The sequence below is a fragment of the Rousettus aegyptiacus genome, unplaced genomic scaffold (assembly GCF_014176215.1).
Source record: "Rousettus aegyptiacus isolate mRouAeg1 unplaced genomic scaffold, mRouAeg1.p scaffold_m13_p_17, whole genome shotgun sequence".
Taxonomy (NCBI): Eukaryota; Metazoa; Chordata; class Mammalia; order Chiroptera; family Pteropodidae; genus Rousettus; species Rousettus aegyptiacus.
The window spans coordinates 13,205,021-13,217,366 of record NW_023416292.1 but is presented as its reverse complement, the minus strand read 5'-3'; the positions used below and the strand labels follow the sequence as shown (position 1 = coordinate 13,217,366).

The window sequence follows — 12,346 nt, the reverse complement described above, 5'->3', positions numbered from 1 at the left end:
GTTGTGCCTTTAATTCCTGTGTAATGTCAATATTAAGTGCTTAGAAAATATGGATATAGAAAAAGAAAAGAAAATTGCTTCTTCCAAGTGATATTTATTCACTGATATTTATTCACTGTATAAAACACTTTTTCTGAAACTAGAGGGGAATTCTCAAAAATGGGAACCAAATGTAAACCAGAGGATATTGTTGCTTGACATTTTTTATATCAATAATGAGGAAAAAGCACTCTGTTTTTCCAGTCATTCTCTTTCTCGTTTTTCAGAGGAATAACTTCTACTCATTTTCAAGTCTAACCCTTTCATCTGTGTCCTTGATTCCATTCCTGCATCCCCAAGAACCTTGCTCCATCTGTCCATCTCTTTCTACATTGTATTTTCAATATCTTTTAATTTTTTTAAACAACCAGTTCCTTTTAGCCTAGTAACATTCAGGTATGCCCTATTCTTTCTAAAAAGTGAAATTCTCACTCTCATCTTTCTCTGTCGCCCTTTCTCTTCATTATCAAACTTCTTAAAAGAGTAGTGTGAGTTGATCTAACTGACTGTTTCATTCCTAGTTCTTTCACAGCCTGCTGCAGCTTAAACTATCAGTTCTCTCCTAGTTACCAAATTCTGTTGACTTTATAATTTTCATCCTATTTCACGTTCTCTAGCATTTGGTCTCTTTGATCTTCTTCCTTCACGAAACCTTTTTCTTAGCTCTGTGACACCACTCTTCTGCCCTTAACACTCAGTCTCTTCCATTTTTTCTTTTTTAATATGTGCCTCGGAATGCCGGTGTTCTCCAGGGTTCTTCCCTTGCCCTTCCCTTCACACTCCACATCTCTCTGGTGATCAGATCCATTCCTTTGTCTTGAGCTTTCATCTCTTGGATAGTAAGTGTGAGATTTTTCAGTTCTGACTTCTTTTGGAGTTTGGACTTCTATTTCTAATAATCTGATCTCCCTTATGCATTTTAAACTTTATCGTGACCACAAATAAACTTATATTTTCTTACTTGGTCAGCAAAATATGATCTTTCTATATTTATCTCTGTGCCATTGCCCACTTACATGAACAAGCTAGAAATCTGAAAATTCTTATTTTCATTAATCTCTCTCACCTAGTCTTGGTAATTCTGTGTCCAGAATACCTCATAGTCCAGCTCCTCTCATTTGTTCTTCATAGTTCAGGCCTTTATCATCACTTACCTGGAATATAAAAAAGCTCCCTAATCAACTTCCGTACGTGTAGTTCCTCTCTTTCTATAGTCCATTTCTACCTTGCTTCCACAGTTGTAGTTTTAAACTATAGACCTGACGATGACCATTACTTATATAAAAACTTTAATTTTACCACCCCTAGTTTTTCCAGTATCTTTCTTAGCTTGATGTCCAAATGCTTCGTTTTTCGGCATATTTTCTATCACTATCCAGTGCTTAATTTTTCAGCCGTATTTTTTACTTTCATTCTCCTCCCTACTAATACCTACCTACACTCATTCACTAAGTCCGTTCCTTGAACAGCTCTGTATTTTTCTTTCCTTCATTCACGCTACGCCTAGAGCATTCCCTTTTCCTCCTTACTCTTTTCTTAACCAACCTGTAAGCACTGACCCATTGACCCATTCCTGGCCAAGGTCCAGCTTAAGTATTAGCTCTGTGAAACCATTTCCAAGCTTATCAAAACGAACTAACCCTTCTCTTTTCTTATGCTCTCTTATTCTTTGCATATTAATTTTCTCAGCTTGGCTTCATTGGATTTAAAATCTTTGGAAATATATATTTAAACAAATGCAGTTGATTACATCATATAACTAGTATGGAAAAAATCAAGCCATTTCAGTTAATTAGTTAGGTAAACTTCGTTGCCTGGAAAATACCTTTAGCAGTTTAATTTTCTGTAACTTGCTTATGTCAATTTTAGGAACTTGGATTTTTCCAAAGGCCACCAGGGTATTACAGGAGACAAAGAGGGTCAGCAACGACAGATACGACAACAACGCTTGATCTCCATAGGCAAATGGATCGCTGATAATCAGCCAAGGTATTTCTTCCACACACACCACACACACGCGCACCACTTGTGTGTTAGACTTTGCTATTGATCATAAACTCTAGAGTCAAAATGTTGGTCACAGGAAATTATGGACCCTAGTGATCATTAGTATACTCTGAAATCTCTGTTTTCCCCATTACATTGCCTGTTGTAGAGAAATTGGCTTTGCTGCCTTCGTTTATCATGAGCTTCTGCTCTAATGTGTAACCATGTATGTAAATCTAACTGAATTGTATGTTCACGGCTATGGTGGTTTGTATTGACTGGCATGGCAGTCAGTTTCAGTCAGGACGGACCAGGACGGTGCTAGTGGCTGCAGACAAAGCAGAGCGGGCATCGGTTTAGTGGAGAGGGCACAAGGTTTAGAGTCAGATAGGTCTGAATTCAGTTTCTAGTTCTGCCACTTCCCCAAGGCGTGGGTCTTTGCCAATTGCTTATAGCCTTTCCCAAGTTAGTACCTATTTCATATTCATTTTTGTGTGTCGCGGTTCCTGTCATAGTGTGATTTTATGAGTGAACTTACTGCCTCTGAGCTTCAGTGTGCACACCTGTAAAACAGGAATTATAGCCAGCCACATCAAAGGCCTAATCTGGTGTCTGTGCTTCAGACATGCTCGGTAAATGTAGCTGTGATTATTGGAAAACATTAAAAGGACGTAGGAATGTGTTTAGTGGTGTTCAGTATGATGATGAGATTCTGAGTTTCTCCATAACTCCTTTTGTTACCTGAGTGCACATTGTTATATCCTGCTGTATCCAAGTGTTTAGGGCTGGGAATATATGACTGTTGGATCCATACACAATTATGTTGTTTATTAGGTTCCTATTTTTCACATACGGATTTATTTTTACTTTTTTAGGCTGATTCAGTGTGAAAATGAGGTAGGGAAATTGTTATTTATCACAGAAATCCCAGAGTTAATACTGGAAGACCCCACTGAAGCCAAAGAGAACCTCATTCTACAAGAAACATCTGTGATAGAGCCGCTGGCTGCAGACGGGAACCCAGGACTGAAATCGGTGCTGTCTACGGGCCGAAACCTAAGCAGCAACTGTGACACAGGGGAGAAACCCATGGTCACCTTCAAAGAGAACATTAAGCCACGAGAAGTGAACAGAGACCAAGGAAGAAGTTTTCCTCCCAAAGAGGTGAGAAGGGACTATAGCAAAGGAGTAACTGTAACTAAGAATGATGGAAAGAAGGACAACAGCAAGAGGAAAACAGAAACCAAGAAATGCACCTTAGAAAAGTTACAGGAAACAGGAAAGCAGAATGTGGCAGTGCAGGTAAGCTGTATTTGAACTATAACGCAGGTAGAGGAAGGCTCACACAAAAGGCAAGATTTTTTATTTTGTTCCTAAAGCCTTGAGTATCGGCTTTTCTAGCAGCCTAAATGCATTCTTCGAATGCTGCACAGTAAGGTCACATAAAGAGCTACTGTAGGTGGTTACTTCATCTACTCTTGGAAATTGTCATGTGAGTGAAAGAGTCTCAACCCGTTTGACATTTTTGTCAGTTCTCTCCCATTTAAGTGGTTTCAAGTGACCAGTTGCAGAGCTGTCAGTTCAACAAAGACGTGTGTTTTCTTTGGAAGGTCTAATCGCCATTTGTTAATGCTATACTGAGAAATGTGGGGTCTTTTAGAGATCCAGTAGTACCAAGAGTATATTAAGGCTTATACAGTTTTTTCTTTCAAACTAAATACACAAAAAATACATTCTTGTAAAATGACGAGGCTCTTTTTCTTGACATTTATCTCTGTCCCAACCAGTAGCATCATAAAACTTCAGTGTTACCTTGGCTCGTGAGAATTTTTAAAGCAAGAACCCAAGTTTCCTGCTGGGAAAAGATAAACACTGCTCAGTTATTTGTGATTTTTTTTTTTTAATGCCTATCCGAAGAGTTATGGATGATTTCATGTATAAGGAAATGGGTCTTAACTCTGAGCTAGTACCATTAATGTTTAAGTTAAATCCCTAAGTAGCAATTTGATTTGTTAACACATTTTGGCTTAGACATTCATTTGCAGTAGGCGTGAGAAACCTTACATTATTAAATGCTACTTTCAAGCATACAGTACTTTCAACATTTTTCCTTTACAAGGATTTTTTGGGTAAGGAAAGGGAGACATAAGAACATAATAGTTCCATTTTAAAATTAATAGTAGAGAGAAATCGTAGAAATCAAGAAAAGGCACAGAGAAAGAGGTGCTGGGGCCAGGCAGGGGGAACCAGATGAACTATACAGCTGAAGGATCAATGCATTAAGGGTAAAGAATCCAGCAGTTCCTGCCCGCTCTGCCTGTGTTCTCTATAACTGCTTTCTAGCAAGGTCCAGACCAAAGATAAAATCTCCTTTCCAGTCTCTCATCCCTCTTAAATCTTCCTATAGATGATTAAAGTGAGCCTGACAGTCGTCAGTATATCACCATCCTCTGTCCCCCATCCTAAGTTTTCTCTAAAAGGTACCTATTTTTTATCCTTTTACTCATCTTGAATCGTGCATGTGGCATCCACTTCTCTCTGGCTCCATGTGCAGGATCTCAGAGCCTGTTCCTTACTGCCGAAAGAATCCTTACAAATTCTGAAGGATGGTAGGGTGCAGGGTGCAGGGTGGATGCCCAACTGGTAATTTTAAGGCTGCCCAGATGAAATTAAATTCTGTGGACCAAGGTATCTCACCTGTGAATTAATGGTCATTATTAACTCATAATTTATATCAGTTATTTAATGAATTAGAGTATTAAGGGCCCTGGAGCCCATGACAGGCAGCTTAAGATCATAGGCAAGTTTTTCAGCCTGCTGGCATCTGGTGTCTCATTTGTAAAACAAACGAACTCTCGGGTCCTTTTCCTATTTAATATTTGCATGATTTTGTGAAAGCAAAATAATTACACTGGTAAACTAAGCCTATATATTTTTTATTGGCAATTAAATCATTTGTTTTCATTTTCCTCTTTTTAACTTAGGTGAATTTAAATATCTTCAGCATATTTTGGACATAATTGTGTTTTAAATACTTTCTTAGAGTAGGTGCTTCTTTCTGACACCTCCGAGTTTCAGAGTATTATAGTTTTGCTTCTGTTGGTCATAGGTGAAATCCCAGACAGAACTAAGAAAGACTCCAGTCTCTGAAGCCAGGAAAACACCTGTAACTCAGACCCCAACTCAAGCAAGTAGCAACTCCCAGTTCATTCCCATCCATCACCATGGAGCCTTCCCTCCTCTTCCCAGCCGGCCAGGTAAATAGTACTTTCGTCTACTTGATAATGGCCGTTTAGGAGTTTCTGAGTAATTTATTGAGTAATTTATACTCTTATTAGAGTGACATTACCATAATATTAAAAGGTAGAGAGAGTTTTCTGTTTTCTAATGCTTATGAAATTATTTTTGAGCCATTTCTCTGTAGTTTATTTGCATGCGTGTATTTGTTATCATGAAGGAATTCTCATTACTCCATGGCACATTAGAAACCACCTTTAGAACATTCCAGTTACTCAGTAGGTAGAAGGTAACAGCCAATAATCTATATTTAATTCTTGAAAATGAAGTTAAAGATTTTCACTTGATCAGTCTTACTCAATGGTTGAATCCCTACCTTTTATAATTTATGAGAAGACCCGCCTCCCTACCCTCCCCCACCCCTGAGTGGCTTATTTTTGCCTTTCTTTTGCTGAGTTTCTGTAGAACTAAAGCTATATTCTTCTCTGTTTTGAAGGGTTCCCGCCCCCAGCGTATGTGATCCCCCCTCCTGTGGCATTTTCTATGGGCTCAGGTTACACCTTCCCAGCTGGTGTTTCTGTCCCAGGAACCTTTCTTCAGCCTACAGCAGGAAACCAGGTGCAAGCTGGGAAACAGTCCCACATTCCTTACAGCCAGCAACGGCCCTCTGGACCAGGGCCAATGAACCAGGGACCTCAACAGCCACAGCCACCTTCCCAGCAGCCCCTTACATCTTTACCAGCTCAGCCAACAGCACAGTCTACAAGCCAGTTGCAGGCTCAAGCTCTAGCTCAGCAACAGCAGTCCCCCACGAAGGCCGTGCCGGCTCTGGGGAAAAGCCCTCCTCACCACTCTGGGTTCCAGCAGGTAGGTTGCACTGTGTGGACCGTCCAGCCGAGATGGGAGGGGAGGACTGAAATTATTCAGTGTTTGGTTAATTAAAAACACTAGTTAGGCTTTCAGATATTTCTTGCTTGGACTCGTGATGATGATGATGGAAATACAAAATATTCTTTTTCCCATTTAGGAGAGTTGCGATGTTTCCCTTTTCCCTTTTCTAAAAGAAAATAGATCTTAACTACCATTCTTTGAAAAGAATTTTCTGTAAATTTCTCCTACTTGAACATAAACTGTAGAAAGGAAATAGAATCATAATCTTGATGAGGTGTTAAAGATATGACACCAATCTTAAATATTGTCATCCCCACAGCGTTTGAAGCAGAATAGAGACAACACAAGTACACACACACACACACACACACACACACACACACACACACACTCATTCGTTTATTCATTCATTAAACCTGCTAACTTGAAAGATAATATGAATTCAGTGTTCACAGTCTATTTCCAGAGAGCTCCAGGTGTAGAAAAACCTATAGGGTAAAGGAAACTGCTGCATCGCCAGAGTTTTCTTGATTGTAAAATCTCTCACCTCCATCCAGTGATTCCTGAGTATTGAGTGTAACATTATGTTTTATCCTCATCCCGATGACAAGCATCTCTCTGGGTTTTTTTTGTTTGTTTTTAGTATCAACAGGCAGATGCCTCCAAACAGCTGTGGAATCCCCCTCAGGTTCAAGGCCCATTAGGGAAAATCATGCCTGTGAAACAGCCCTACTACCTTCAGACCCAAGACCCCATAAAAGTGTTTGAGCCGTCTTTGCAACCTCCAGTAATGCAGCAGCAGCCTCTAGAGAAAAAAATGAAGCCTTTTCCCATGGAGCCATATAACCATAATCCCTCAGAAGTCAAGGTTCCAGAATTCTACTGGGACTCTTCCTACAGCATGGCTGATAACAGAGCTGTGATGGCCCAGCAAGCAAATATGGACCGCAGGGGCAAGCGGTCACCAGGAGTCTTCCGTCCAGAGCAGGATCCTGTGCCCAGGATGCCATTTGAGGTGTGTGTCTTTCCCATCACCAGGCACTTCAGAAATAGGAGCTGCATCTCTCTTGAATTTCTCAAGGAAATGCTTGTAAAGGTCACTCTGATCCATTACTGCTGCTGAGCAGTGGGCACAGCACTTGGTCTTCCTCTTCATGGTTACAAGTACGTTTGATTCGGGGGAGCCGAAGAATTCCGTTACTATCTTTGAACTGTGATGGTCTGGCCAAGAAATCATGAGCTGAAATCTCTTAACCCTGCATATTAGAGAATTCTGAGACAAAGCTGCCCTCCGTTGGGCTGAATCATCTCAGGTTAAAAATAGGTTTACTACATGTTTAAATAAATTGCTTTTTGAGAGAAACAGTCAGCCAGTTTTCTTTGGTAGTAGAGTTCCCCTTCCCTGCCCTTTTTGTTCAGGAGGAGAAACTGGTCTATGTTAGTAACTTTTAAAAAGAGCTATTTCTCTGTTAGCACAGGATACGCTAATCACTTGCTTCGTTGCATTGTTTTACTTACTAGCCACATTAACCTTTTATATTCTGCTCTGTTTTCAGTATTCGTGCTTTGTATTATCTTGATCTTTCTCTGTCATTGTCCTTGCGTCACTTTGCTTTTGTGTTTCAGAGCGTTTTCCTCTTTGCACAACTGTCTCACTATTACTTACTTCTTCTTCCTTGACCCGTTGCCCGCATCCCCCTAACCACACCACTACTCTTTTGTGCTTTTGTCATCTCTTACTGCATCTCACTGTGATCCTTTCTGTCACTAGGACCCCAAGGGCTCCCCTCTGCTTCCTCCGGACCTGTTAAAGAGTCTGGCTGCCTTGGAGGAAGAGGAAGAGCTGATTTTTTCTAACCCTCCTGATCTTTACCCAGCTCTGCTGGGCCCTCTCGCCTCTCTTCCTGGAAGAAGCCTCTTTGTATGTATTTGACATAATTCTTGCTCTAACCCCAGCTGCTTTCCTGAGATTTTTGTAGTACTTGGAATAGGTGATTTCTTCCCTGGGAAGGGTTTCCTTCATCACAGAATTGTAAAACTTATTTCCCAGTGGCCCAAACTAACCTTCCAGTGGTAGTAGAACATGGCATAAAATTTCTGACTCCCCAGTTTCCCAAATCTTAGAGTCACAACATTGTTATATGCATTATCCAGAAAGCCTGCAGGGCTGGTCACACACAGGACGTGATGCTGGCAAATTAGCTTTTCAGGTAGCACTTCCATCTGGACTCAGGAATTTCAAATGCCATTTAATTTTGTTTAGAAACAGTGAGATTTTTCTTCCTGTACTCAAATTATTAAATGAAATGTTCTAAGTTTTTTTACTGATGTTATCGAGCAGTGTGTGACTCTTCTGTTTGGTTAACCAACAGCCCTGAGCTGAGTTCAGAGCCAGAAATATAAACAGAACGAGTAAAGATGAAGAGGATTCTATTTAAAAGCATTGTTGGAGTGCCATACATGAGTGACTTCAGAGATAAATAACTAGGATGACATAAGATAAAATCTAAGAATCGATTAGTGGTATCTCCTAAAGATAACCTTCTAGAACCTAGTCTGCACTTCACAGGGTGGCACGCCACTTGCACGTTGTGTCTGCAGCATATTTTATTAAGAGGAGGGAGTATAAGAAAAATACATGCTATGAGGTTTTTTCCCTCCTCCCTTCACTCCATCGTAATGTAAAACAGTTCTAAGTTTTACTTTCTTGCTGTTTCTTTCCCATAAATACGAGACAAGAAAACATAAGATTAAAATGCATTGATTTTAGTGTTAAGAGAAATAAAAACTTAATGACACTCATGGCAGAAGCTGCTATGCCTGGCACTTGAAGTTCTCTTAGGAACTTGGCCTGGGTAAGTTGCCTTAGAGAGCATTCACTTTCCCCTCCAAGTTAGCAGAAATGAAAGCTCCCCTAAAAATTGACACCGTAGTGGTACCCTGCCAGCACCTACGGGCGAGGACAGCGCAGCCGGGAAACTGTTACCTCTGCACATCTGCCTTCCTTGCTGCCTTTCTGCTGGGGTAGCTGGGGCGGGGGGCTCCGGTGTCTCTGTCCACCTGTTTCCCAATCCTTAGTTCCCCCTGCGCTCGCCTCTTCCATAGGAAGTGCAGCTACTGGAGCAATTGGGGAGGGGCTTTGTGGCATTTTTTTGTTTTTTCGTTTCATGTTTTAAAAAATAAAACCTTGACTATAACCCTTCCTACATTTAACGTTGTTAATGATAATGTGTGAAAGTGCCTTGCATGTAGTTAGTGTTTAATAAATGCTTTGTTGATCAAGTATTCAATGACAGCCAACTTCAGAGGTTCAGCTTTTGTTTTCCTGATAACTTTCTTAGCGCCATTGAACGAAGGCTTGAGTGACATTAGCAACAATTTTAATACAAAACACAAATAGAGCTGCCCAGGAACCATGTTCACAAAACCAGTTACCAAATGATTTGAAAGCTTTTTTTTAACTCATTAATGTCAATGTTTTAAAAACGTGGAGAGAAAACAGCCAGATCAGTCCAGCATCTTGTTTTGAGAGTATTTTAAATGCAACTATTGGCAAGGCTTTTACTGTTGCCTAGTAAACACTCAGAACTGCCATTTGCCAGGGTTCTGGTCCCTGCCAGGATCTCTGTGCTAGATTAGAGATACTGGTCAAGGAGGAGGTGTGTGGGTCACCTGTGACAACTGGCACTTAGCTGGTATCATGGTGTTAATAGATAGGAATCCACATCTTCTCAGCCTCATATTGTGCACCTTGGGTAAGTACAAGTATGCTTGAATTATCTTTACTTTGGTTGTATAGTATCTTAAGATTAATATTAAGAAAATGGAAGGCATAATTTGACTACTTTTTTTTTTCGGGATTGTAAAGAAATCCTTATTGGAGAAGCCCTCCGAGCTCATGTCACATTCGTCCTCTTTCTTGTCCCTCACCGGATTCTCTCTCAATCAGGTGCGTAAACAGTAAAGAATCCTGCTTTGTGCTTTCATTGTAGGCCGGTTGTGTTCTTTCCTGTTCTATTTCAGTACATCTGTTTTTTTCTTTTCTTTCTCTTTCATATACTGGTATCTTCTGGATATTTGATTTTATTTCCTCCCTCCCATTGGGGTGCACTAGAGACTTGTATGTGATAAGTTTGAACCCTTTAACTTCTCATTAATATTGAAATCCTTAGGGCTCTGTCAGCCAACTAAATTATTTATACTTTTTAAGCTGAATGGTTTACATAGAGCAAAATAAAGGGTGAGAGAAAGCAAAGGGAAAATGAATTTAACAGGAAAACTGAAAGAAACAGAAATAAAAGCCTTCAAATATTTGTCTTGCTAAGAAAGGCTTAAGGTGTATCAAGCATCCGTGAACATAAACATGCATTTTCTTAAATCGCTTTTCTTGGAGTGAGTCTATAACTTAGTTGTCATTTTCTTTCAGGAAAGATACCCAAATAACAGTGTGTTCAATGAGGTGTATGGGAAAAACCTGACAAACAACTCCAAAGCAGAGCTTAATCCTTCCATGGCTCCCCAGGAAACATCGCTGTACTCCCTTTTTGAAGGGACTCCGTGGTCCCCATCACTTCCCGCCAGTTCAGGTATTGACTAGTAGTCTTTAAATCACAGACCTTGCATATCCTCTACACACAAATTGATTGTTAGTAGGGTCTGTAGTTATAAATATATTAGTTTGTTTTGTCCTTTTAAAGTCACTTCTGAAAGAAAATAGTTCGGAAAAAAACCCTGATGAGCTGGTCCGCATAACAGATGCTACTAGAAAAGCTTTTTCACAGCCTCAGTAACCAGCAGAATTGTAAGGGAGAAAAATATGGGTTCTATCTTAAGGTTTTCAGCTATTTTTTTAGTTTCGTCTGTACGTATTCATTCTCTGCAAGAAAAGTTGCACTTTTTAAAAGATTTTTTTTATCCCTGTTTTATAAATGGACTCCGATTTAATAGTAATTCTTAAGATGAGGCCATTCTGTTTCTGATGGAGAAGACTCGTAGGTACTTACCGAGGCAGGCGTGCCGCATTCGCGCGGTGCTCTCAACGAAACCGTCTCCTGTTCTCTTTTGTTCTAGGGGAAAGGGGCGCCTCAGCTTTGTGTAATGAAACAGATTTGTACACCTGTAAGAATCTTTTGGGGCCCTTATTTTGTCTTTCCGCCAAAGCCCTGCCGTTATTTTTAGTAGAATTTAAGCGATCAGATATATAGTTCTTGGTATGTTTGTGAAACATCTCTTGAGTGTCCTTTTTTGTCATGATTTAATAGACCATTCAACACCAGCCAGCCAGTCTCCTCATTCCTCTAACCCAAGCAGCCTGCCAAGCTCCCCTCCAGCACACAACCATAATTCTGTTCCATTCTCCAATTTTGGACCCATTGGGACTCCAGATAACAGGGATAGAAGAGGTGTAGATCGGTGGAAAACGGATAAGCCAGGTGAGAGCCAGGGTTCATTGCCTAGCAGAAGTGAAATAACTTTCTCTGCTTTTCCCCGGCTTGTGGTATTTGGCAGTCATAGAACATGTTGAATTCTTATCTCTCTTCGTCCTTTAGCCATGGGTGGGTTTGGCATTGATTATCTCTCGGCAACACCATCCTCTGAGAGCAGTTGGCATCAGACCACTCCAGGTAGCACCTGGACAAGCCATGGCCCTTCCATGGAGGATTCCTCTGCTGTCCTCATGGAAAGCTTAAAGGTGAGTAGATTTCAGGAACAAGAATCACAAAATAATGGCTCTGCTTTTATTTACATAAATAGCTAGGTTTATTCCTAAGGCCCTTAGAACTGATTGATTCATAGCACATATCTAGCAAAGTTCTAGAAACATGGCCTGCCTTACAAGATTCTTGAATGGGATTGTTTTTTTAACTTGTGAACGCACTAGTGATAAAACAGTGTCTTCAGGGGTCCAGAAACACAAGGTCTTAGTTGCATTCTAAGGTTAGTAAAATTCTGATTCATCTTGGAATGTTTGATTTAAGCCTTTTCTGAACAAGTGAAAAAAGGGCATCTAATTTTTTTAAATGTTATGTTTGCCTAAAACCTTTACAGTAAATACTCTATGGTCCCACATGGAGCTGAGTTTTAGTAAAAAGACCCTGTATAAAACATACTATTTCCTTTTCTGGTTTAAAATAATCTAACTAGTCTTGAAGACAGCCTTACAGTGACTTTTTCTAATAGCTTAATTTTTTTT

General features: G+C 40.2%; 1 protein-coding gene across 10 annotated transcripts in view; it reads left to right on the top strand.

Annotated features, from left to right (window-relative positions):
- Nucleotides 1-12,346, top strand: part of SMG7 (SMG7 nonsense mediated mRNA decay factor) — a 61,048-nt gene that overhangs the window by 46,195 nt on the left and 2,507 nt on the right. For 3 of the 10 annotated variants that reach the window (XM_036234527.1, XM_016145572.2, XM_016145575.2), the window contains 10 exons: nucleotides 1,909-2,028; nucleotides 2,901-3,189; nucleotides 5,135-5,282; nucleotides 5,759-6,129; nucleotides 6,797-7,168; nucleotides 7,925-8,074; nucleotides 10,022-10,102; nucleotides 10,580-10,739; nucleotides 11,415-11,585; nucleotides 11,703-11,845. In XM_036234527.1, coding sequence (XP_036090420.1) covers nucleotides 1,909-2,028; nucleotides 2,901-3,189; nucleotides 5,135-5,282; nucleotides 5,759-6,129; nucleotides 6,797-7,168; nucleotides 7,925-8,074; nucleotides 10,022-10,102; nucleotides 10,580-10,739; nucleotides 11,415-11,585; nucleotides 11,703-11,845 — 2,005 coding nt within the window. Of the gene's footprint in view, nucleotides 1-1,908; nucleotides 2,029-2,900; nucleotides 3,328-5,134; nucleotides 5,283-5,758; nucleotides 6,130-6,796; nucleotides 7,169-7,924; nucleotides 8,075-10,021; nucleotides 10,103-10,579; nucleotides 10,740-11,414; nucleotides 11,586-11,702; nucleotides 11,846-12,346 lie in introns of all 10 variants that reach the window. The other 7 variants (XM_016145571.2, XM_016145570.2, XM_016145579.2 and 4 more) reach the window with 4 other exon arrangements.